General features: G+C 41.8%; 2 protein-coding genes across 6 annotated transcripts in view; one reads left to right on the top strand and one right to left on the bottom strand.

Annotated features, from left to right (window-relative positions):
• Positions 1 to 1,116: 1,116 nt before the first annotated feature.
• LOC124864816 (P43 5S RNA-binding protein-like) lies at positions 1,117 to 3,637 on the bottom strand. Its single transcript, XM_047359746.1, is given in 10 exon segments — positions 1,117 to 1,547; positions 1,612 to 1,665; positions 1,768 to 1,997; positions 2,566 to 2,646; positions 2,779 to 2,852; positions 2,985 to 3,073; positions 3,158 to 3,186; positions 3,189 to 3,247; positions 3,316 to 3,416; positions 3,488 to 3,637. Coding segments are annotated over 10 exon segments (1,092 nt in total). The 5' UTR covers positions 3,602 to 3,637; the 3' UTR covers positions 1,117 to 1,286.
• A 2,228-nt stretch (positions 3,638 to 5,865) lies between these two features.
• Positions 5,866 to 26,364, top strand: part of LOC124864815 (disintegrin and metalloproteinase domain-containing protein 11-like) — a 30,041-nt gene continuing 9,542 nt past the window's right edge. For 4 of the 5 annotated variants that reach the window (XR_007037370.1, XR_007037369.1, XR_007037368.1 and 1 more), the window contains exons 1-15: positions 5,866 to 6,448; positions 6,953 to 7,119; positions 11,790 to 11,866; positions 12,169 to 12,235; positions 15,241 to 15,323; positions 15,429 to 15,492; positions 16,100 to 16,160; positions 20,993 to 21,174; positions 21,564 to 21,635; positions 21,741 to 21,907; positions 22,001 to 22,085; positions 23,999 to 24,089; positions 25,578 to 25,629; positions 26,029 to 26,128; positions 26,271 to 26,342. Coding sequence is in view for 2 of the 5 variants with exons in the window: in XM_047359744.1 (XP_047215700.1) it covers positions 6,388 to 6,448; positions 6,953 to 7,119; positions 11,790 to 11,866; positions 12,169 to 12,235; positions 15,241 to 15,323; positions 15,429 to 15,492; positions 16,100 to 16,160; positions 20,993 to 21,174; positions 21,564 to 21,635; positions 21,741 to 21,907; positions 22,001 to 22,085; positions 23,999 to 24,089; positions 25,578 to 25,629; positions 26,029 to 26,128; positions 26,271 to 26,342 (1,401 nt within the window). In the remaining 3 variants the exon portion in view is untranslated. Of the gene's footprint in view, positions 6,449 to 6,952; positions 7,120 to 11,789; positions 11,867 to 12,168; positions 12,236 to 15,240; positions 15,324 to 15,428; positions 15,493 to 16,099; positions 16,161 to 20,992; positions 21,175 to 21,563; positions 21,636 to 21,740; positions 21,908 to 22,000; positions 22,086 to 23,998; positions 24,090 to 25,577; positions 25,630 to 26,028; positions 26,129 to 26,270; positions 26,343 to 26,364 lie in introns of those variants that run through there. The other variant, XM_047359745.1, reaches the window with a different exon arrangement.

The raw sequence follows: 26,364 nt of genomic DNA, 5'->3' as shown, positions 1-26,364 counted from the left end.
GAAGCTCTTATTTTTAATAATCAATGAAGTTGGATAGTGTTTTATTTTAAGCCATTGAAAAGAGTGGTTTAAATGTATCAAAACAATTTGTGAATATTCATGAATGCAAGTAAAACCCTGGACCATAACTGAATGTCACAGCAACTACAACCGTTTAAATTGTGGCAAAACCTTGGATTTCCTTTTTGTATCATAACAGGGTTGCTGGTTGCTAAAGTTTGCAACACTATGGGCCTAAATATATTTTTAAAAATACACTTTTAGATACCAAATTACCACCATTACTTTCTGTAAAAATGTACTCCCAATGGAAATGTTGCCAGTTTGACCATCCAAAGATGTCTTCCCGTCAAAGGAATTTCATCCAGAATTTGTCGGCTGGAGGCAGATTCAGTCCTCGACACGATGCAAAGTCAACCTCATGCTGTGACCAATTGGTTTGGCCTTTCCTGAGATCATAAAAGTTTGGTTTACGGTGATTCATAGATTTCTGTATCGTTTAGTTCATGCCAACAGGAACCATTACTAGGTGGCAATGGTGGGAATCAATCTCAACTTTTCCATATTCACAGAAATTCTTCAAGTTTCTTAATTTTATTCCTCCATCTTTAAGCACATGTTAACTGAAAGCCACACATGCAAAGCAATTATAACCTTAAGAGGCATGCCGAGGCTTCATCTGTTAAGCTTTACAGCTAGTACAGGCAAGACAATTCGAGGGGAATGCAAACTGGAATAACTGCACATCTGACTACAAAAAGTTGACCAACCTCCACTTTTTCTTGAGTCAAGAAAATTTTTAAGTTACTTTTAGCATGTTTGGCCATTTCTCAAATGCATTCATCTGTCCAAGTTTATTTTGTGCTAATCCACCCCCAACATTACGGTGATTCAGCCTTTAGTCATGTGCAGTTTTGCCCATTTCTGTGAAGCACCAACATGTTCAGAAACTGTCAACCAAAATCTGCAGCCAAAGCAGGAACACAAGGGCTGCAGGAGGACAGCAGCTGTTTGAGTGGGCCAGCATCTAAATGCTTACCATTTCAGTTAAAAGGGCAATTGAATAGCTCACTTGTTACCAATGGGCAGACCCTAGAACAGAAAACCAAAACTCAATTTTGGGCTAAACAAATGCATTTTATTGGGTCAACATGCATGAAAAGATATTGAGACTACAATTTTCCCATCTGGTATAAAATAAATTAAATCTATACAACATTATAATAAAGAGGCCCAATTCTTAAAAGAAAAAAAAAAAAATAATGCAGCCATCTGTGCATCTCCATTTAACTTTTCACTGGTCCAGTCTCAGGCATCTCAAAAGGACGGGGCTGCTTGATTCCAAACAGGTCCCGTAGGTTGACTTCTGGGTCTACATAGTGCGGGATCTTGCGTTCGTTGAACAGGCCTGAAAGGTTGGTTTCCACTTTGGCGCGTCTGGAGAGCCGCATGCGAAGAGCAAAGAGGCGACCCAGGTTCTCCTCGACAAGCCCCCGATTGTTTCCATCCAAGCGTTTCTGCCAGGTTTTCTTTTGTCTTCTTTGTTTCTGTTGGGATAAGCCTTTAAATGACTGAATCCTAAACAGAAATGTTAATATTGTAAGATGTTACCATCAGAGTGGTGGCAGTGGGATCATGGTGACAAAGGTGTCTTTGCATACTCTCCTGTGGGATAAAATAAAACTCATTTTGTTTCTGCTAATCAAATTCCTTCAACATGTTTGCTTCAACACTGCAGATAACTTCTAAACTTTCATAGAGGCTCACCCTCATAGCAAACATCCGAGGGCAGTCAGGAAAGGAACACTTGTACTTTAGTAGCTGAAGATGCACCTTGCGAATGTGGTGCTCCAGGTTGAAGGTTGTGGAGAAGTAGGCCTGGCAGTTATCTCTGGGACACACGAGTACAGGCTTATGGGAAGCATGGGTTCGTTTGTGCCTCTGCAGAGCACCAGCTTTCTTAAACACCTTCTTGCAGACTGAGCAGGAAAAGGTAGCTGTGAAACAAATGACCAGATGTTTCATCCAAAACTAGATATGATTTTAAGCCAGCCCAAGATAAACCTTTGTGCTTAGAGTCCCCAGAGAACACCTCAGAATATAGATTTTCAGGTCTAAGCTTACTTTTAAATTCACTATGAAGACTTTGAATTACATTTAGGGACTTTAACTCTTCAATTTACAATCCAGGTTACTGAACACTGTGAGTTAAGTACTAGTCATAAATAAGCAAAGAAATACTGTCAGTCTGATACTCAATTTATTGTTGCCAATTCACATTCTGCAGAGGTAACAATTCATGCAAACCAACTGCGAATCTCAACTTGATAATGTTCTGGTTGCAACCAGTTAAACCTGGCCCCTCTAATAATTGCCTATAGCTCATTTGCATTGTTGGCCCTGGTGTCTGATCTTGACAATACTCCATAAAGGTCAGGCCAGTTTGTTGACCAATCAAGCACAGTGATACAACATTCATTAAAGCAGCTACTGCCACTTTTGGCAGTGTGGGAAGGTACCATGTCCTGCTGCAAAATGAAGCCAGCATCTCTAAATTACATTTACCTGGGTGTTTAGCCATGTGTTTCTGAAGTTTTCCCCAGGTGTGCTCAAGGACCTGGCAGCCATCATGAGGGCAGCGGTAACCTTAAGATGCAAAATCAATATGGAATTGCAGCAAGTTTTTGTTGTGAGACAAACTTTCACAGCTTCCTTCAATTCAAAAACATGCCAGCTTCCCCTCAAAAAAAAAAACAGCACTCCTAGAAGGAAACAAACCTGCATGCTTTTTCTCATGGGCTTTGCGGGCAATGTGGGAGTTGAATGTTGCAGCACATCCATCTTTAGAACATCTGTACATCCAGACAAATGGTACAAATGCAAAATATCAGCAAAAAAAATTGTTACACAAGTAGCCATTTGCTATGGTAATGCATTATGTTTCTATAAAGATCTGTAAAAAACATTGCCATGTTAGTACATACTTGAATGTTAGTGGCACATTATGCGCCTGTAAGTGTAGCTTCAACATTCTGCGCTTCTTGAAGCTCAGGGTGCAGTTCTGTTGGCTGCACTACAGAAAGAAACAGCTTCCTCATTAGCCCGAACTTAAACGACACTTTGCTGCCATCTAGTGGAAAGATGTAGTTTTTCAAACCTTGAAAACGCCAGCTTTGTTTCCATGAGCACATGTCTATTAAGCTTGTTGGCGAAGAAGAAAGTCTTCCCGCAACCTGTACTATTACATCTGAACAGAACGTATGTGAATGAGACGCTTCTTAATGAGGTTTAGATCAGGTTTAAAATTTTACTTACTGGTACTGCTTTATCCCTTTATGGTGAAGCAAGTGGCTTCTCAGGTGGGTTTTCCTCTTGAAGCGACGACCGCATCCAGCGATTGCGCACAGATACGGGCGCTGAGGAGAGATATGTTAACAGCACTTGCTTTACAATGCGTCATTGGTGTTATTGCAAATGTGTGTCTTACTGCTCCGGTGTGCACAGTCTTGTGTTCCTTCAGCTTCCACTCCCTTGAGAAAGTCGCTCCACAGTCAGCGTGGGTGCAGTTAAACAATCGTTTACTACCACGAACACCATTCATTGTCCTCCAGTATCCAAACTCTAGGAGCACTGGGAGGCCGCTGCGTTTTCACAGCTTATTTTATATAATCCCGAGCACACTTAACTCTAATTAGTGAGCAGACGGTGAGTCAGGTTTCTTTCCCACTTCAAAACAAAAGCTGAAACCAATTAACCTAATTACCTGGCTGAGCGGAAACAAGGAAAACAGACTTATCACGCCTCCCGCATGGAGCTCATGTTGAGTAAAAGTGAGGTAATTGACATGAGGTAAACGCAACAATGTGCTGAAATGGTTTACATTGCTAAAAAGAGAATCTTTTTTTAAATGACCAAACCAATAAGGGTTTCTTTGTCAGCCAGCTGTATAAGTTAATTCGCTTTTCAATAGACATTATTTTTGAAGGAAAGATCAAGATGCGCTATATTCTTTAATTTTTATTTTATTTTAGTGTAATGCAACTATGTGAACGCCAGAGGGCAGTCTACAACTTTCCCGATCACAAGTGCACATTAGTAAATCAAAAATATTGAAAACTGAAACTACATTGATTCTTTACACGTGTAATGATGTATTGTGGTTTTTTTTTTTTTTCCAAGTAAGTTTGATTACTTTTGCTTACAGCAAATGAAAACCCCAAATTCGCTTCTTCTAAAACGCCTGCAAATGTTTCTTCAGCCTTTAAACTGTCTCTCAGCCCGATTCGGTAGCACATACCAGTATTTTTCAACCCTGGTTCTCAAGGCATACTGTTCTGCATGTTTCAAAAGTTTCCCTGCTTTAACACACCTGATTCAGATGACTGCAGTTCAGCCCAAGCCTGTTAATTAGCCATCATTTGAAATCAGGTGGGATGAAGCGGGGAACCTATCTAAGAACACAGGAAATAATTACTAGACCACAGCTGGTGTGATAATTAAAAGTGCACCAGGAACAGGGGTAACAACAGCTTTCGGAAGCTTAGTCTATTCAAAAGTTTGGGGAAGGTGGGGCGCAACATGTTCAGAGTATAGTCCTAAACTAATCTTTAAGGCAGCTGTCCTGGGTGCAATTTCTAGCCTGGGCCATTTACTGCATGTCTTCCCCTTCTCTATCCCTCTTTTCTGCCTTTAAATAAAGGCCACTATTGCCGCAAAAAACAAAACAGTTCAAGGGAGATCCACATGTTATGGTCTACAGATGGAGAGAGTGCTTCAAGAACCATCACACAGTTGTATCCAGGGCATGGACTGCAACTGTTGCATTACCTTTGCCAAAATACCAGAGTCTGGAGGAAGAGTGGAGTGGCACAGAATTCAAGCTGCTTGAGGTTTAGGATGAATTTTCCACAGTAAATCATGATTTCCACATGTATTTTATGAAGTCCAAAGTCAGTGCAGCTGTCCACCAAGATGCTTCCTTCTTTTGATAAGCTTAATGGAGTTGCTGGTTTAACTTTGCAGCAGGACATGACACCTTCCCACACTGCCAAAAGTGCCAGTCCCTGCTTTAATGACCGCTGTTTCACTGTGCTTGATTGGTCAACAAACTGGCCTGACCTTTATGGAGTATTGTCAAGAAAAATATCAAAGACACCAGGCTCAACAATGCGAATGAGTCATAGGCCACGATTAAAGCAACTAGGGCTTCCTTAATACCTCAGCAGAACCACAAGCAGATTACCTCCTTGCTACGCTGTGTTGATGCATTCATTCCTACTGAGTGTGACATGTATGTGAAGATGAACATATGTTTCAGCAGGTCCAAATGTCTGCATAAATACACAGTCAGCTGTGTTCCTCATTTATAGGGCATAGCATGGTCTTAACGCAACATTTATGTATAAACATTAAATATTATTCTAATTAAACCGATTTTTTTTTCATTTCATTAGCTGTAGCTGTTTCTGCATGCAGTTTGCATGTTCTTCCTGTGCATAAACAACAGTTTGTTTAAATTCAAGTTTTTACTCATCTGAGGTTCAAAGGTGTACACAGTAGGATTTTCATTCTTTAAGTTTAAAAAGACTTTTTAGTTACTGTAAACACAACAGGTTTTGAATTTTTATTATTTTGATCTTATTTTGAGTTTTATTGCAAAAATCTAAATGAATATCAATTGTCTGAGCGTGTTACCACAGAAACAATCAGGGTTGTTTTTGCCTGATAGTCGGGACACACCTTAGTCCTCTGCAGACCTGCAGCCATGTCGAGAATACATATCGAGTCCGAAACATTTTTCTCCAGCGTTCATACCCTCTTAATTACAAACTGAAATGAACTTCTTAACCGTTGGTCTCCCTCATGGCTTTTCTTCGGGCGTGCTGTCCAGACGTCGGACTGCCGCATCCTCTCCCTGCGCAGCGCTGCATGGCAACGAGAGGAGAAGGTGGCGCGGGATAAGGGAGGGTACCGTGGCCCCACGTGTCCTCCTCCCTCTGTTTCCGCATACCGCACACACACATATACAACTCCAGCCGCACACCCAGAGCCTACTACGCATCCGCGAAGCGCTGCGGAGCGATGCATCCGCGATGCGCGCTCTCTCGTTCCTCGCCGATCCCATCGCCGATCAGTCTGTAGGCCCGGATCGATTCATTTTTCATCTTTGTGATATGCAAATCCAGATTCTCCGTGGCGGTACTGGCCGGAGCTGAGAGGGCGAGAGGTAGAGAGGGGGGGAGAGATGAGAGGACGCGCACCATCAGCTGTTTAGCAGATTAACTTTGGATCCTCGCCATCATCTCTGCTGTGCGTTTTTTGATCTTTTTCCTCCTCTCCACCTGCCGGGGTTCTCCATGCGGTAATCAGAGGGAATATGTGAAGATCATGCTGGCGGTGTGGTGCTTCATGGTCTTTGGTGCAGTGGGCGAGAGGCTTGCGATGTCAGGTAAGCGAGGGGAGGTGAAAGAGAGGGGGGTGTTCGGATCGAGAGCGGGAGCACCCTTTTCGTTTCCTTTGCATCCACATTTTTCCCCATGAGCAGACCTTTTCTTGACGGAGATCTTATCGTTGCAGGATCTCGGTGCTAAAATAGCTCATTGACCATCCTATAGATTTGCCCCATCAATATTTTTCCAACGCAGGGCTTTCCACCTAGTGTAATAAACGTCTTCTTAGGATGTTTAATGCACTTAACACATAAAAGCACAATGTTTAATAAATTATTTGCAAACTTAGTGATTACCAGTAATTACCTTCAAACAGGCCCTATTTATGTCTTATATCATAACACACTTTTTATATGAAATAAATGTCTTAAAATAGAAACTGATTAAACACTGTTAGGTACACAGTGTGCTTAATTAGGTCATCACACACACGTCTATTATCTATGATGTATGCTTGTTAAAACTACCAGCACAGGCTTCTGGAATCTGATGTTCCTGTCCAGGTGCAGATGGAGGATTGTGGGATTGGTTTGCCCCCTCAGACCAGCTGGATAATGGGGAAACTGAGATCACCTATCCAAAACGACTGGTGCAGCAGATCCGGTCAGAGGAGGAAATGGCTCATGGCTACTTGGATACCAGAGTGAAGAATAGCAGTGGGGATAGCTCGGTAAGTCACCTCTCAGGTCCATACTTCTGTTTATTGTCACCTTTATTCACTCTGAGTTCTCAGCCTGGCTGGGTTAATTAAGCAACCAGGGATACCACAAGGAATCTTCCTTCTAAATGAGAACTGGATCTTATTAAAAAGAAAGGCATCCCAGATTAACTGGATGCACTGGATTATCCTTGTACTTCTCCAGTTCTAACCCTGTTGCTTCCAATGTTATACAGAAACTCTGTGGGACAGAATGAAGACAGACGAATGTTTATGAGCATCATATATTTTTTGTAGTGGTGAAACAATCAATACACCAGAAATCTGAATCAGAGGATGTTGTCATTTCGGCAGTCAGCAGGCCAAATACTGAAAGATGCAACTTTTTGGTTTTAGTACATTCAATTCATTCAAACCAAGAACGCCTGCTATCTTTTCTTCATGAACCTATCAACCAAATAAGTGTACTTTAAAGTATATAAAAGTATGCTTTGATGCATAAACTGTGATAATCTTGTTATTTGTTCACATCCTGTTAGTATTATATATACTACTGTGTCTGTCAAGGAACCTGCAGCACATTTCCCCTTTTCTCTAAAAAAAATTTAATCTGTGAAAATCGGAATCGGTATCGGTCAGAAAAGACCCTGATCAGTACATGTCCACCTTTTTGTCTGTCTGCGTCTCAGGATTGACATTACAGGCTGATGTCCTGTCCTCAACATGTTGTGGTTTTGAGTCATTCAAACACTCCAATATTTTGGATTGGATTTTTGGATTGAGTCTCTCCACATGACCCTTCATCAAATATTCAGACGTCATGTTCGTTACCGTACTGAGCCCCTCCCTGACTTTTGTATTATTCAGTGGTGTGTGGAAGTATGTCCCTAAATAACTACTGCATGGTGCAGGATGATTCCAACACTACCTAATTCGTTTTTTCTGGAGTCGTCTCTCTGAGTATCTCTCTCTCACATAGAAAGAGCCACAAAGAACATCACAGTCACACGGCAGCACTAATATATAATTAAAAACACGTAGTACACAAAAGAGATGCCAGTTACACAGGTTCAGAAAGTAGGGTTCTTTTGGTTTCAGGACGTGCTGCCTTCTGTTTTTTGGTAATATTAAAGATGCTTTAAATAAGGAACAGATAAATTTAGAAGCAGCAAGGTCTGATGATGATCTGAACCCGTTTCTCTTTTCTGCAACATCAAATTTTGCTCAAAATAGACGAATTGATTATTCCATTTATCTAAAGTTTCCATTTTGCAAGATGAGTATCCAGAAAGGTTCGGAAATTAAGGAAATAAACTGAACAATGATGTACTAGTTTGACTATCATATTTCTATTACGAGAAAAAAATTAGAACAATTTAGAGACATATAAAACTAAGGCTAAGATTTACTAATGTTGCTCTGGTGGCATGGGTGGCCTTAACCATGCAGATTTTTCCTAAGGGCTCTAAAGAGTCAGACATTTTCAGGATATTCATTTCAGTCTAGTCCAGTTTCTCAGTACAATACAGTAGCTACAGGTGCATCTCGGTAAATTAGAATATCACAGAAAAATCAGTTTCAAAAGTGACACACATCGTATATTGATTCAATACACAGAGAGTGATATATTTATATGGAAACAGTGGAAAAGCACAGAATCCAAGTTGCTTGAGGTTCAGTTTGAGTTTTCCACAGGAGCCGACTGCCATACAATGTTAGAGCACTTCATGCTGAAAAGCTTTATGGAGATCCTGATTTCATTTCCAGCAGGACTAGGCACTGCCAAAAGTGCCCATACCTGGTTTAATGGCCACGGTGTCACTGTGCTTCATTGAGCAGCAAACTGCCCCGAGCTAAACTCCATTGCGAATCTATGAAGTATTGTAGAAAAGAAGACGGGAGACACCAGACCCAGCGAAGCAGATAAGTTTAAGGTTGTGATTAAAGCAAACTGGGCTTCCTTCACATCTCAGCAGAGCCTCTTTCACATGCACTTCAAGGAGAGATAGATGTGCCTTTTTGTCGTCTCCATGTTTGTACTGAAAGAAGTGATGCAGCGAGGGGGTTAAAAGTCAACTTGTCTCTGTAATGCCCCTGAATCGCCAAGCGAGGTAGTCTTGGCCACCTGTTCGCTAACACGTAAAGGAGCAAGCTGGAGTGATGTAGTGGTGATGCATGGTTTGTGTTTAACCAGCCAGTTACAGGGTTCACAAGCAGCTCCTCTGCCAGTGTTGTTTTTAAAAGAACATTATGGGGAAACTTCAGAGGCAGACTTTATACGTAGTGCTAACATCGATGCCACACGACACCTCCTGTCGTCCCACACTACAGGATTTATTAGCTTTGTAAACTCGCAGCTGTGTGGGATATCAGCGTCCCCACTTGGGATTTATGAATGACCAGAGGGAGCTCAGAGTCTTTGCAAGTTTATGGTGAAAATGTTTTGTGAAAGAGATTACAGTCAGATTGCCTGCATGCCACTCTGCATTGATACTGAATTTCATGCAAAAGGAGTCCTGAACTGGACATCATTTTATGTAGGCCACATGTTCTAATCTAATTGTGTGAAAAACTGAATTTTGGTTTTGCATTTGCTGTAAGCCATAATCAAAATCATTATAAATAAACACCTGACATGAATTTATTTCTTTTTTATTTTTAATTATGTAATGACATATACAGGATTTTCAAAAAGAAGAGAAGGAACATGAAATGTACACAATTGGTGTACATATTCAAGGTGTGGGAAGAAGTATGAACTTATAGTGACCCACCCCTTTTCCAGACTCACTTTCACACTGATCTGAAAGGTGCTATAACATATAGATTTTCTTTTAATGTTATCTACACATGTACAAATAATATATTATCGTATAATTACATATAAGCAGCAATACTACTACCAGTTAAAGCAATAACAACAGACCTTTTTTGCTGTGATTTACACTGTTTAATGTTTCGACATTGCTTGTGTGGAATAAATTAATATATGATTTTCACTTTTGGAATTGAATTTCTGAATTAAATGTACTTATTAATGATTTTCTCCTTGATTGAGATGCACCTGTATATGGCACAAAATATATATTGTATATTATTGATATTGTGTTTACTGATTTAGAAAACCTACATGTATGTATGCAATTTTGATTTGACCTTAGTTACCTTTTACCTTATTTTAATTCTTATTGTGCAAGGGGAAGTGAGTGATTGTAAAGAGTAAAGCATTTCCTTTAAAAACGAAAAGCCCACAAGCAGAATTAAACCAAGGACGCCTTGACCTTATGGAAAGGTGAGAAGAAAGGAAAGGCACACAACAATTTCAGAAGCACCAAAAAACTGTTTTCCTTCTGACATTCTTGAGTTTTTCAGTCAATTATGGTCCTTTCTTTATATGACCTCAGTTAAAAGGTAGAACACATTTTTTCAGCCAATAAATGTAGAGGGCGCTGTCTGAAGAACAGATTTTGTTTTACCCCCTTTTCCATCCTGCTTTGTGTGATGTTGACAAGATTAACTTAAGTCCTCATTAAACCTTGATAGTCAAGTTACAGTTGTTTTAAATATTTTAATTGTTGCTTAGACTGTAGCTATAAGTTTAGTTTTCTTGTCACTGTGCTCTGGCTTGTGCAGATTAGCACACATTTGCTGTACATACTTAAATGGTATGTTTTCCTTCCTGTTTTGAAGAGTGGCTAGGATAAATGTCTCTGCTCTACATTAAATTTATACCCTATGGAAACAAGAACTCGTGGATCACTAATTAAAATTTCCCAGAACTTTGATCATCTTCAAAAAGAATGAAAAAAAAGTAAAAATTTGTACTTATCCTCAATCATATTTGTTTTAAAGTTGAAAGGTACAGGATATATTTAAAAAGTTTGAAGTGTATCATTTTTTATGTAAACAATAGCTGGCATTTTAACTGGGGTGTGCACACTTTTAAGGTTGGACATCTACAACTTCATCAACTCATAAAGTTTAAGTTTTACCAGTGAAGGCATCAGGATAATTATACCAAAAATGGTCCAAGTGATTGAACTGTCCTGTCAGAGATTCTGGCAGAAGAAAAGAGTGGAACAATATTATTGTACTGTAATAAAAACACTAACAAAACTTCAGCCTCTCTAAGACAGTGGTGAAAAATATGTTGTCTGTACTAACTGGAGAGAATGATTTGTGGACAGTGATGATGCATTTTATAGTAAAAGACCAAATGATTCACTGGGACCCTGTTCCTCTAGACGGAAATCAAAGCCAGGTTGGCACAGTCAGAGCTGCTTAGTCTGTTGTAGATGTCTCTCCAACTCTTCCGGCCCTACTGTCTCCTCACCTCCATGATGCTGGCAGTTGTCCACTAGGGACATCGGTAGAGCTTGACTGATTATAGCCAATCAACATCTAGTTCTGTCCTCCTCCACCTACTTCCCCTCTGTCGAGCCCTCTCTATCATTCCTCTCACAGAGCTCCGACAGATATTAAACAGGCTGGGTCTGTCAATCAATAAAACCTTTATCAGTCATTGTAATATATCAGCAGCTGAGATGCTTTCTGTGTGTATTGATCCTGCTGAATTATTCATGAGAGTTTATCAGAATCAGTGCAGCTTTAACTTAAACATAATTGTTTCAATGCAGAGCATAATGGCTGTCGGAGTAATATTAATTTTATTCTGTCTTCAGCCCGTCCACCTGGCCCAGAGCTGTTTTCAGGTCCAAGCCTTCGGATGCGCCTTCACTCTTGACCTGGAACTAAACCAGTTAGTACAATCAGATTGGTTTTTCCATCTCGCTCGTATCAGTGAGCACTCCTAATCTGCCACAGCTGTTCTCATTAGCATTTTTCCTGCTAATACACAAATGCACTTAGCACTTCTATTATGCTACATGACAAGATGGGGAATACCAATGTGGCTCTCTCACAGGCACACATTTTAATAGCAAAGCATGTTAATAGGTCTAGTAATACTGTGTGGAATACATTTGAGGGGTGAGATATCCCAGAATACATTTTCTCTGATCCTGGCACAGATACAGATGGTTACTTCTCCTCTTTTTTCAGTCACCTGCTGTCTTCAGACTATGTGGAGAGGCACATTAACTACAACGGCAAACCCTTGCAGTCTGTGGTAAGAGTTTCTTTTACTTTGTTACACTCAGAGGGAATATGTGCTGATGCCAGTGTTAGTGAGGGACCTGCCTTCTGGCAAATACTTTAGTGTTTTAAAGACATGACCAAAATTCACTGTAGCATTTTAAACTGACTTCCCTTGGTATACAATTAAAAAGTTTGAAGAAACCCAACTTGTCCTGAGCAGACCATTTAGCAAACAATTACAACCACCCTAAATGAATTTACTTTATTGTGATTTTAAGTGGTAGACCAACACAAAGTAGTGTACAGTTTTAAAGTGGATAAATCGATACATGGATTCGAAATGTTTTAAAGCGAAGAGCCCTCCTGAGTCACTGAAAATAAAACTGCAAGTCTTCTGGAGTATGTCTCTACCAGCTTTACACGTTTATAAAATAATTTTTTTCCCATTTATTTTGCACAGTGGCTGATGACTGATGGAGAGGGTCTGCAAACAGTAATTTTCAACTCTTGCCACAGATTATTGGATATATTTTGGTCTGTGATTCTAATGCAGGAATATCTAAGCCACTCCATTGTAGCTGAGACTGTATGCTTACGGCCTGCTAGAAGATTGACTTTTTCTCCAGTCTCAAGTCTTTTGCAACAAACCATCTTTCATTAAGATCCAGTATTTAACTCCATTTGCTTATTTATCGGTTCTGTCTACCTTCAACGTCTACGGTAAAGAAAATAATACATGCAAAACCCATATTGTTTTGCATGTAGGCCTAAAGGTTACATTTGATGTCTTATTTAACCAGCTGAGATATTTCACATGTTTCCCCTGTCTCCCCTGCATGGTTGTGGCAAACATTTAAACATGACCTCTAACGTCTTTTCATGTCACTCTTGCATAAGAAACAAATTTGTCATGGGCACAACTTCTAATTATCCTATCAACAGGACTTATGTCAGATCCTCCCACTTGAGCTGTGTATCTCTACAGCTCCTCCAGAATTATCATAGGCTTCTTGAGTGCTTCTGTGGATAATGATTTCCACTTGTCAGTTTGGGTTGATGGGCCTGTCTTGGTAGGAAGTTGTGCCATACTCTTTCCATGTTTACATGATGACCTGAAGTGTGCTGTGAGATGTTCAAAGTTTGGTATGCTGTTTTATAACTTAACCTTGCCTTTATCTTCTCCACAACTTTGTTCCTGAAGTGTCTGTTGTGTGCCTTGGTCTTCTTCATGCTGTTTGTTCATTGGTTTTCTCTGAGGTCTACTTTAAATCCAGCTGTTCATTGAATTTACCTTTCTAGCAGTTATTAGTCAGATATTTTCTTTCATTTCAGACTTTCATCTGTTTGAGATGCTGTGACATGACCATAAGCAGACCACTCATTTCAGAAAATTCTTTAATGTGGCTGAGTTTAAACAATTTTGCAAAGACTGGATCAAAATCCCTCCACAGCAATTCAAAAGACTTGTTGCCAGTCATTGTAAACAGTTGTTGACAATCTTGTTGCCACCAAGGGTAGCACAAGCAATTATTAGATTTAAGAGGGGAATTTGTTTTTCCCATAAGGACTGGTTGATATGGATAGTTTTTTTCACCTTAAACCATCTCTAATGGCTCCTTTTTGTAATTTTGTCTAATATTATTATTTGTTTGCACTGTAAAATTGACCAGTTAGATTATTTAGTCTAATTGCTTGCTGCTATGGAAAAAAATAGATGCAGATTAGTGTAATTATTCTAAATTTAGAAGCAGATATGCTATTTGTTTGGATTTCTCTTTTAATGTAAATTTTTAGATTCACAGTTTTGCTGTTTGATCTAATCCTGGTGGTGTGTCTATTTATAGAAAGTGCATTATGTGCTCTCTACTTTAAAAGTAGGCTGCCATGCATCTAAGATATTGATCAAGAATGTTACCGGCCTGCATATACAGGGTCTTACCTGACTGTCTGCCAAGACCTTTCTGAGACGGTCAAGACAAACAAAAGTAGTGCCACAAACTCACACATAGACTCACCAAGATAGCAGGGTGACCGGATAACAAAACGTCACCGTGGCATTGGGACAAAGGTAAGGAAGGTGACTATTTTCTGTTCGCCAGGACGAAGGGTGGACATTTTCTATTTTTTTTATACAAATGTACCACTTACTGCCCCTCAAGCACCCACCCACCTATCTACCCAGCCAGCACTACATATCCCCACCCACAGTTGCTCCAAACTCTACTTCAATCCCCCTGACCAATCACAGGCTTGTTTCCACAGCAACCAGTTAGCTCAGCAGCATCATTAAGTTCTTGGCAGCCAAGAGAATGAAAGAAGACCAGGAGGGAGGGAAGAACAGAGCTGTAGCAAGAAGAGGAGGAGGGGGAGGAGGAAGAAGAGAGGAAGAAGGAGAAATTGCCAGTTAAAACAAAAGCATGGTGTGCTTTGGCATTATGGCAATGTACATAAATGTTTGTAGGCAGTCTGTTTGAGCTCTGGGAGGTGGGAGGGAGAGAGAGGGCTGTAGTGCTGGGAGTGGAGACCTGCAGTCAGACCAGATTGTCACTCAGCTGGATGTAGGCTTCACGTGTCGATGCTCCTGCGGCTGGACGTGCCAGGCGTCATGCTTTCAGGGCACACCAATCTGTGCCGTCATTTCAGTCCGAGACCCACCCCGCTGAGCTCAGTTTAATTCAGGTGAAGAAACATTTCTCTCCTCTCCTGGAGGTTCCTCCCCTTGGCTGACGCCTTGCAAGGAAGCATGAGCAGATTGTCCTTGAATTTTAGCCTGCTTACGCTACACTTCATTCTTTAATCAAAACAGTCCTGGCGGCATGAGTGTTGATTTATTGAAGAGATCCTTGAGCATGCTTTACCTCCACCCTTACTGTGAATGAAGCACAGGAGAATGGAATAAACTCAAGTAGGTCACCAACCGCGCTGGAACTGTACAACTGTGGGGGTACAGGAAGATTGGTGGCATCTAATGAAGTATAAAAGCAGCTATGTAAACCCCCGGGTCTATTATAAAGCATTTTCTTGTTGTCCTTACAGGGAGGAGAGCACTGCTACTACCAAGGAAGGCTGAGAGGTTTACCAGAGTCCTGGGCAGCTGTCTCCACTTGTCACGGCCTGTGGTGAGCACAAACCATTATTTCAGTTTTCCAAATCCTGCTTACCCCTGCTTTTTCGCTTCTTTTATTTTCTGTCCTGCATCCACTAATTTATCTGTTGCTTTGCAGTGGCATGTTCTCTGATGGTTTCTACTCCTATGGAATTGAGCCTGTTAACAATGCAAGTCATGAGGTAAACCTTTAATTAAAGGCACAGTAGACCAAATTCAAAAAGGTCAAATGAAGAAAACACCTTCATCTGATAGAACAGTGGTTCCCAAAGTTTACCAGAAAATAGCAGTGGAGGGTGGTCAGTACGCCGTCTGTCGGTTGAGTGTCAAAATTAAATGGGTATAATGACAACACACACTTATATATTGTTTTTATCTATTGGTCAGGATCGTTTTTACCTCCTGTAGCATTTATAGCATAAAAAATATTTTGCATGCTATTATTTTGTTATTAGGTATTTTTTGTTTTTTTTGTAGAATCTTAAGACCTCACACTTGTTGGTTTGCAATCCCAGCTTTAGAAATTGTTGTTTTAGAGAAAACATGCCGACAATACTACATAATATGTATATGGTGTAGAAGAGGCATTTAACTTGATCAAGAACAGATCATCTCTTTTGCTGGAGTTTTGCTGCTTTTGCACTTCAGTATACTTGACATTTTTCAGAGGAATGTATTTTGTTTGCTAAGACACCTAACCTCTGAATTGTAAATTATTAAGGTACAAAGGCTCCTAAGGGAATTAATGCTGCATATGTTTCTAATCTATATGTTTTTTTTTTTCTTTAGGACAATGGGGCTCACTTAATTCGCAGGATGCCCGATATCAGACTATCCCATCACTGCCCAGGTGACCAGTCTTAAAAACAGACCTCTTCCAATTATAATGCTTGCATAAGGCATATCAGGACAGAATAAGTGTGGTTTACATATACATTAATTGGCATCTCTGGTGTGTAAAATGTTCAAAATGTTTTAAAATAAATAAGGTTTGAGAAAACTTCAACCTGTAATTTGAGTGCATTAATCCAGGGGAGATAAAAATCACATTTTAAGTTAATACTTGTATTAACAAAATCAACACTAATTGCTACTTCTGCTGATAATACATTGTACAAACCGCCTTTGCCAATAGAACAGCACTTAGTCTTCTCCTATGACATTTTACAATGTTTCTGCATACAGAAAGAAAGCTTTGACCAATTATTTTTGCACAATCTCTCTAGATCATCCAGAATGAGACTTCTTTTATGTTCTTTTCAGCCTTTCCAGGTTTTTGAAAGGGTTTAGGTCTGTGGAGTGAGATGACCATAGAAGATCTATTTTGCATCTGGATGTATCCCTTATAATGCTGAAAGACACAATAATGATCCATTGTCACCTTTCATCGAGACACCATCCAGGTTATAATTTATGCCTGATTCACACGGCAAAATGTAAAAATTTTTGGTTGATTTTCAAAACCTGAGAGACCTCACAAATGATGATAAAAAATTGTAGATATACCGATGTTTGGTCCTACAGTGTGTGAAGTTCAGCCACATGACAAGCACAACACACCACACTCATGAACATTCAGATTTTAGTTAGGAAATCTTGCAAACCCTCTCGAGATCAAATGTGAGTTCAGATTAATTGCCCTCCGCTTTCTAATTGGCTACATGTTACATTCAACAGCTTGTGTGCTCATTTTTTCTCAGAAACACCCCACACGGTAGGATATCGGGGCAAGACAATCCAACATGTTGAATATTCCTGATTTGAGGTCATAGCGGTCCCGATGTCCTTCCAAGCAGACTAGATGACTCTTAACACGCCACACACAGCAGGAATATCTCATAAGATTATCTTAAGTGCCATCACCATGTTTGGGACATGTCGGAAGGGGAAGATCGAGTCAAAAATCTGTGTAAGAATCCTGCCATGTGAACCAGGCATTAAGACGTCCTGGGATTTCAAAGAGTCAATGGTGCTCTGTACTCTAACAAGTTTACCGGGTCCTCTGAAAGGCCCACAGCATCACTCTACCTAACGGTGAGCATAAGATGCTTTTCCACATATTCATTCTTTTCCTTTTTGTTTTTTGTTTTTTCAAGCCATCTTTTTGTAGCCAATTAAAAAAATAATAAGAAGAAAAATGGGCCTTTGTCTTTCATCATATTTATAATTATTGAGGGGAAAAAAACAAGTCGTCGTCGTCTTCCGCTTATCCGGGACCGGGTCGCGGGGGCAGCAGACTCAACAGAGACGCCCAGACGTCCCTCTCTCCAGACACCTCCTCCAGTTCCTCCAGGGGGAGCCCAAGGCGTTCCCAGGCCAGTCGAGAGACATAGTCCCTCCAGCGTGTCCTGGGCCGTCCCCTGGGCCTCCTCCCGGTGGGACGTGCCTGGAACACCTCCCAAGGAAGGCGTCCAGGAGGCATCCGGTATAGATGCCCGAGCCACCTCAACTGGCTCCTCTCGATGTGGAGGAGCAGCGGCTCTACTCCGAGCCCCTCCCGGATGGCCGAGCTCCTCACCCTATCTCTAAGGGAGTGCCCGGCCACCCTACGGAGGAAGCTCATTTCAGCCGCTTGTATCCGGGATCTCGTTCTTTCGGTCATGACCCAAAGTTCATGGCCATAAGTGAGGATAGGAACGTAGACCGACCAGTAAATTGAGAGCTTTGCTTTTCGGCTCAGTTCTCTCTTCACCACAACGGACCGGCACAGCGCCCCCATTACTGTGGCAGCCACACCGATCCGTCTGTCGATCTCCCGCTCCATTCTTCCCTCACTCGTGAACAAGACCCCGAGATACTTAAACTCCTCCACTTGAGGCAGGAACTCCCCTCCAACCTGAAGAGGACAAGCCACCCTTTTCCGGTCGAGTACCATGGCCTCGGACTTGGAGGAGCTGATCCTCATCCCAGCCGCTTCACACTCGGCTGCGAACCACCACAGCGCATGCTGTAGGTCTTGGCTAGAGGGGGCCAGCAGGACCACGTCATCTGCAAAAAGAAGAGACGAAATCCACTGGTCCCCAAACCCGACCCCCTCCGGCCCTTGGCTGCGTCTAGAAATCCTGTCCATAAAAGTTATGAACAGGACCGGTGACAAAGGGCAGCCCTGCCGGAGTCCAACATGCACTGGGAACAGGTCCGACTTAGTACCGGCAATGCGGACCAAACTCCTGCTCCGCTCGTACAGGGACCGGATGGCCCCTAGTAAAGGGCCCCCGATTCCATACTCCTGGAGCACCCCCCACAGGGCATCACGAGGGACACAGTCGAATGCCTTCTCCAGGTCCACAAAACACATGTGAACCGGTTGGGCAAACTCCCATGAACCCTCGAGCACCCTGTAGAGGGTGTAGAGCTGGTCCAGTGTTCCACGGCCGGGACGAAAACCACACTGCTCCTCCTGAAGCCGAGGTTCGACTATCGGTCGGACTCTCCTCTCCAATACCCTGGCGTAGGCCTTACCAGGGAGGCTGAGGAGTGTGATCCCCCTGTAGTTGGAACACACCCTCCGGTCCCCCTTCTTATGAAGGGGGACCACCACCCCAGTCTGCCAGTCCAGAGGCACTGTCCCCGACCGCCACGCAATGTTGAAGAGACGTGTCAACCATGACAGCCCTACAACATCCAGAGACTTGAGGTACTCAGGGTGGATCTCATCCACCCCCGAAGCCCTGCCACCGCGGAGCTTTTTAACCACCTCGGTGACTTCAGCCTGGGTGATGAAAGAGTCCGACCCCGAGTCCCCAGCCTCTGTTTCCACCACGGAATGCGTGATGGCAGGATTGAGGAGATCCTCGAAGTACTCCTTCCACCGCCCGATAATGTCCTCAGTCGAGGTCAGCAGTCTCCCGCCCCCACTATAAACAGTGTTGGCAAAGCACTGCTTCCCCCTCCTGAGGCGATGGACGGTTTGCCAGAATCGCTTCGAGGCCAACCGGTAGTCCTTCTCCATGGCCTCACCGAACTCCTCCCAGGCCCGTGTTTTGGCCTCTGCCACCGCCCGGGCCGCAGCACGCTTGGCCTCACAGTATCCGTCAGACGCCTCAGGAGTCCCACAAGCCAACCACAGCCGATAGGACTCCTTCTTCAGCTTAACAGCATCCCTTACTGCCGGTGTCCACCACCGGGTTCTGGGATTGCCGCCGCGACAGGCACCGCAGACCTTACGGCCACAGCTACGGGCAGCAGCATCGACAATAGATGCGGAGAACATGGTCCACTCGGACTCTATGTCTCCAACATCCCCCGGGATCTGGTCGAAGCTCTCCCGGAGGTGGGAGTTGAATACATCCCTGGCCGAGGGCTCCGCCAGACGTTCCCAGCAGACCCTCACTATGCGCTTGGGCCTGCCAAGTCTGACTGGCTTTCTCCTCCTCCAGCGGATCCAACTCACCACCCCCGTCTCCGGGAGGGACACTATCCAGCACCCCCGACAGGGACGCCAAGAGGGCCGGGTACTCTGCACTGCCACTCGGCCCGTAGGCTGAAATGATAGTCAGAGACCTCTCCCCAACCCGAAGGCGCAGGGATACGACCCTCTCATCCACTGGGGTAAACCCCAACACGAGACGGCTGAGCTGGGGGGCAACAAGCAAACCCACACCAGCCCGCCGCCTCTCCCCGTGGGCCACTCCAGAGTACAACAGAGTCCAACCCCTCTCAAGGAGATGGGTTCCAGAGCCCACGCTGTGCGTGGAGGCAAGCCCGACTATTTCTAGTCGATATCTCTCGACCTCCCGCACAAGCTCAGGCTCCTTCCCCCCCAGCGAGGTGACATTCCACATCCCTAGAGCCAGCCTAAGCATCCGGGGATCGGGCCGCTGAGGTCTCCACCTTCGTCCGCCACCCAATCCTCTTTGCACCGGTCCGTCACGGTTCCCCCTGCAGGTGGTGGGCCCACTGGGGGATGGCCTCGCGTCTCTCGTTTGGGCTTGGCCCGGCCGGGTCCCGCGAGGAGCAACCCGGCCACCAGGCGCTCTCTGACGAGTCCCGACCCCAGGCCTGGCTCCAGGGTGGGACCCCGGCTCCGCCGTACCGGGCGACGTCACGTGCCTCGATATTTTTTTCTTCATGAGGGATTCTTGAACCACTCTTTGTCTGACCCATCACCTAGAGCCTGTTTGCCATGGGAGACCCTACCAGGGGCATTTAGGCCCCAGACAACATAGCCTCTAGGATCATTTGAGCACTCAAACCCCTCCACCACGTTAAGGTGGTGGTTCAAGGAGGGAAAAAAAAAAAAAAAAAGAAAAATGGTCAAACATTACTAAATAAAAGTTATTTGAGACACTTATTACTTAAAAAGGGAAGTAAAATAAAAGATAATGCTACAATCATTTTAAAGCAATTATTGCATTGGTACCCCTAACAGATCCTTTAAAATAAGTGTGGCATCTGCTATTTCATTAAAAATGATGAGTCCTAAATGGGATTTATTTCCCTAACTGAATAAATGCACTCCAATGAAACCTAGTATTTATTTTTCAGCTTAAGATAATACTGCTGCAATAAAAAAATACATGTATTTTTAGACACATCTCTACCAGTGAGTCTAATAAGTGAGAAGGGTGCTTTAGTTTTCCAAAGAGTAATGTTACTCAGGAAAACTGTGTTTATGTAGCCAACTCCCAGCCCCCACCCTATTAAAAAAGACTGCTTGCAGCTCTGATTGTATGTTTCCAGATTGTACAGAGGACAGTGAGCAGGACAGCAGCGAAATTGTTGAAGACGGCAACACACTAGACCAAACGGAGAGTCAGCAGGTGACTGGGAGGCTGAGAAGATCCAAGAGGTTTGTCCGCAGGCCCTCTGTCCAGACTGAGACCAAATATATTGAGCTGATGGTGGTAAACGACTACGATTTGGTGAGTTAAAGGGATAACTATAGCACTGCGCATCAGCAGTCACATTTTGTTGTCTGTCTCCGCTTGTAGTAGGAGAAGGCACATTCAGAGATGTTTTAGCATTGGTGCAGCTGTACCTATATCAAGCATCTTGGTTTACCCTGGCATAACTTTGGTGTGGATTTGGCTGTTGCTTGTTTGATGAATGCAATGCATGCCAATTCATCTGTAATTTAAATAAACCCTAAAAGGTGCTAACATTATAAAACAGTGAATCAAGACTGTCTCTATTCATGAGAATGAACTTGGATTTATTTTCTGTCAGTACTGATCTGTACCACTGTGTGCTTCAGTGTTTGCATTAAAGATCCATTTCTTAAGCCATTTGTGGATCTTTTTTCTCTCCTCAGTTTGTGCAGCTGCGCCGCTCGAGCAGCCAAACCAAGAACTTTGCCAAAGCTGTAGTCAACACAGCAGACACGGTGAGGACCGTAAATCCTCCTACTCCTTAACTCCACAAACACCACCTGTCAGGATGCATGTTCTCTCTCCACAGTCACAATAACAAAGTCGATCACCGTCCTCAGATCTTTCAGGAGCAGCTGAACACCAGAATTGTGTTGGTGGCCATGGAGACCTGGACCTTGGAAAACATGATGCCGGTTGTGGAGGACACACTGATAACGCTGCAGAACTTCATGAAGTACAGGAAGGACAGCATCAAGGAGCAGAGCGATGTTGTCCATCTTTTCTCGTACGAGAACTGGCACAATGTACATGCTGATAATCAAATTTTTAGATTCAAGTGGAGATTTGATTTTGAATGAGGGTTTTCTGCGCTTTTCAGAGGGCGTACATTTCACAGTAGTTGCAGTGGGACAGCCTACACAGGAGGAGTGTGTTCTCCAACAAAAGGAGGAGGAATTAATGAGGTACATTTGGCATTAGGCTATTCATAATTTAGAACATGTAGTCAAATTTGTTTTGGATCTGAGATTAGAGTTAGGAATGTAATTTGAAATAATTATGAATATTCAAACTTTGCTTCTCATTGGCAGTTTTCTAAATCTATTTTGTGAGTCAGCAGCGGGACGTTTAAATAAATGTTCAAGGCTACTAGCCTGACTTTCCTTTTACAATTAATCAAACTCTCTTTAGATAAAGTTTGTTACCAGTAGAAAAACTTGCCATAATCAGTTTTTCTGTTTCTTAGCAATTTTGTTTAATAATTTTTAATCAAGATGAAAATGTTCCCTCCAAAAAACAGGCTGATACCTGATCACCTCACATAAGGTTAAGATCTGAATATTCTCATTTGTATTTTTTCCTTTGTTTCTTCTTTATTCAGAGTTTTTAATGAAATTACTTTCTCAAAGACTGTTTACTTGTAATCTAAATAGCAACAGCAAAATGTTTGCAATGTTTTGAGGAAAATTTGACCTTTATCACCACAAATTATGAGCAGGCAGACAGATTCATTATAAGCCCAATCCCCCACTACCTGCAGAACCCTTTATACCATTCGCATCAATCCAGTCAAAGTAAAAATCTCATCAATTGACAGCAAGAGAGAGAAAACTCACCTCTGGTAAGATAAAGTGGTATGAGCTCAATGTGTGTTAATTTCAGTGTACTGGCAAACAATGTAACTAAGGTTATACATGCAAAATACAGCATTTACTCTTTTTACAAGTGTGGAATTAAGTGTGCAAAGAAAGTAAATTCATGGACAATCCAACCAGAATTGTAAAGACATATATGTATCAGTTCAAGTTCTGAAGATGTCACCAGTTTATTTAGCTCCATCATCCACTCCAGTATTCATAATGGCCAGAGGACGGCTGGAGTCAAACGCTGGTCCAAACACATACGGTGATTCCTGTGTAACTCGAATGCCTCATGTTGAAATCTCTTAAAAGTAGATCATCCTGCTGAACAGCATGATGATTCTTGAGCCTCTTGTGATGCCCTCAGCCAAAATCCAAACAAAGAAAAAAATTGCAGGTTTTATTTTATTTTATTTTTTTTGCTTCTGTCTGTTTTTTAAATACATATCTCATTACTCAGGTGTGTTTTATTGTCAGTCTAGATTTGGGTAAAAAATACAATTAAGGATACTTCCTTTTAAGACACATATTGCTTGGTTTACATTGTTGACAGTTTGTTCCTGAAACATTCTGTTTTAGTACCCATCCTGTCAGGTTCCACGTTGCTTAAAGGTCCTACTCTGCTCTGTTTTGTAAAAACAAATGGTGGATGGCCAGCATCTGTTCTCTGTTAAAAGCATATCAAAATAGTCACTATGCAGGCATTATGCAAATGTATTTGATTACGATGTGATGACGTAAAGGTGGTAAAGCCTGGACTACAAATGAGATCTTCAGTCAGTTTAGGAACAGTATCCTTCAAGCTTGTGTAATTATGCTTATGTTTTACATGCAGATATTTATGTTTATGCATTTGGCAGATGCTCTTATCCAAAGCAACTTACAAATAAGAAAATAGCAATGCAGTTAAACATCAAATTCTCTTTTAAACCTGGAGGAGACTGTTCAATCTTGGTCAGTTTTTTATATATGTATCGGGAGAAAACAGACTAGTTGCAACACCCTATTTTTTCCTGTCTGACTAAAAAGTCACTACTAGGCTCTTTATTGACCTCAAGGACCAAAAAAAACACTAATCAACAGATATATGTGGTTATAACCAAATCGTACCAAAGTCAAAACACTGATTTTTCTACTCACATCAAACAATTAGATATACCCTCATATTTACTAGTAAGAGTTCATTATAATAACAATATACATTTCATAGATTACACGTTGATCTGTTTTACTTTCAGTATGGGAGTGTCGGGGCGATGGCCATCACTTTGTGTCAGAGTCTTGGCCAGAACATTGGGATGAGGTGGAACAATGCAAGAACCTCAGCAGGTAAGACAACAGAAAACGATTTAAGACACAGAGAGGCTCCAGGTGATTTCACCCTTTCCCAAATTATAGCCCCAATTCATACCCACTCGTCACCATTTCATCCTAAACTACTGTACTAACATTTTGTGTCCACAAACAATTTAAATTTTACCCTTGCTTATCAGTTTATTTATCTTGTTAGTCAAGCATTTTAAGGAATTATGTAGATACATATCTTACAGATCTTATTTCTAAATAATTTTAACTGTATATTGATTATTAGATGCTTTAGTATTGTAACCCATTTCTATTTATTGTGGTTCTTCTGGTCAACATTTGGGCCAGTCGACTCTTTTGAATTTTGAATTAATTGTGAATGAATTTTGACAGATTTTGATTTAAACTAAACACCCTATGACCTCCTGCTGGTAGATAATATTTATTGAACTCGTTCAAAAATATTTCCTTAAAGTGAATTATGTAAGTAGTTTATTATAAATTCATTTAAATGTCCTTCATTATTTAGATTCATTACACACTGAGTGGTAAATTTCAGACTTTTCATTTGTTGTGGCTTACAGCAAATAAAAACTCACAGAAAATGGAAATATTACATAAGACCAAGAAACAAAACTTTTTTAATGCACAAATGTTTGCCGGCTGCAAGGTACATCTGTATGTACTTAATACTTTTACAGGGCTCCTTTTGCATGAATTACTACATCAATGCAGCGTTGCATGAGGGCTATCAGCCTGTAGCTGTTGTTGCTGAGGTCCTAAGGAAGGTCAGGTTCCTTTTTTTGGCAACCTTCAGCTCTTCTGCATTGTTGGTTGTGATGGTTCTCATCTTCCTCTTGACAGTCCTCCATAAATTTACTTTGCAGATTAGGCCAGACCAGTTTACATGCCAATCAAACACAGTGACACCATGGTCATTAGAGCAGGTATTGGTACTTTTGGCAGCATGGGTAGGTGACAAGTCCTGCTGGAAAATAAAGTCAGCTAATCTTTTAAAATTTCCTACCACACCTTTTCCCTCCACTTAACTTGACATTATAGCTTGCTTGGATGTAGCACTATGTGAACAGCCTGCTTCTTTAGCAATGACCTTTTGTCGTTTACCTTACTTGTTAAAATTAGTCTTCCCTTGATTTTGTAGGTCACACATGGTCATAACATTACTGTATTAAAAAGGAAGGTTTTTGATAGGTTTTATTTAATTAGCTGATTTTTAAGAGAATTTTACACATGTATTTGCTTTGTTGGAAGAAACCCCAAATTTCTTGTAATCTTAAAAGTAAACATCATTGATATTGAAAATTCTTGCTGTCTGGACGATTGTCCCCATCCATCCATCCATCCATTCATGGATGGATGGATGGATGGGTTTTCTGATAGTCTTTCAGAGTTTTCTGGTTGTATATATATTTTTTTCCTTTGCTGTGGTGCTCAAAAACTGAATGTTATTTCGTGTGTTTTATGTTGTGTGTTTTCTTTTCTTCCTTGCAGGTGATTGCAGATGCCCAGATGCCTGGGTGGGCTGCATAATGGAAGACACTGGGTAAAACCCCTAACAAAAAGTTGTTGTATCCTACTTCTTTGTCCACACTGAAAGAAGTTATCACTTTTATGAAATTTCAAGCTGCTTATTTGAAGCTTGACTACATTTTGCTGAAACAGGAGACACCTGATTGCTGTGTAAAGAATTACAAATTGTGAACTAAAAGTTACTGCATGAATGATTTGGACTAGGATCCCCCTGACAGATGGGACAATACAGATTTGAATTAATTGAGATATAGCTTACTGCAAATGGGAACATTTGTGTCAGATTGCAAAGTGATGGCACACACACCCACGGTGGATCTGGCATTCCTGTACTGTTTGTGTTTTAGTGTATGTCTTAATGTTTATGAGTCTGTATGTGTGCCTGCGTGCGTGTGTTTGTGTGTGATCACAGATTTTATCTGCCCAGAAAGTTTTCTCGCTGTAGTGTTGATGAGTACATCCAGTTCTTGCTCCAGGGGGGTGGGAGCTGCCTTTTCAACAAGCCTAATAAGGTGAGGGCGATGAGGGGCACAATGCCCATTTCTGAATAGCTTAATCTTAAAGATTTTATTTATTTGTACCCTTTACCCCATTTATCTCTATATTTCTCCTTAGTAATGTCTCATATCTCATGTATTTCTTTTGTTATTTTAGCTGTTGGACCCTCCAGAGTGTGGAAACGGCTTTGTGGAGCCAGGAGAAGAGTGTGACTGTGGATCCCAGGTGGTGAGTACCCAGCTTTACTTCA

The sequence above is a fragment of the Girardinichthys multiradiatus genome, chromosome Y (assembly GCF_021462225.1).
Source record: "Girardinichthys multiradiatus isolate DD_20200921_A chromosome Y, DD_fGirMul_XY1, whole genome shotgun sequence".
Classification (NCBI taxonomy): domain Eukaryota; kingdom Metazoa; phylum Chordata; class Actinopteri; order Cyprinodontiformes; family Goodeidae; genus Girardinichthys; species Girardinichthys multiradiatus.
Note: the sequence above shows the minus strand (reverse complement) of the source record. Positions and strands in the feature narration are given on the sequence as shown.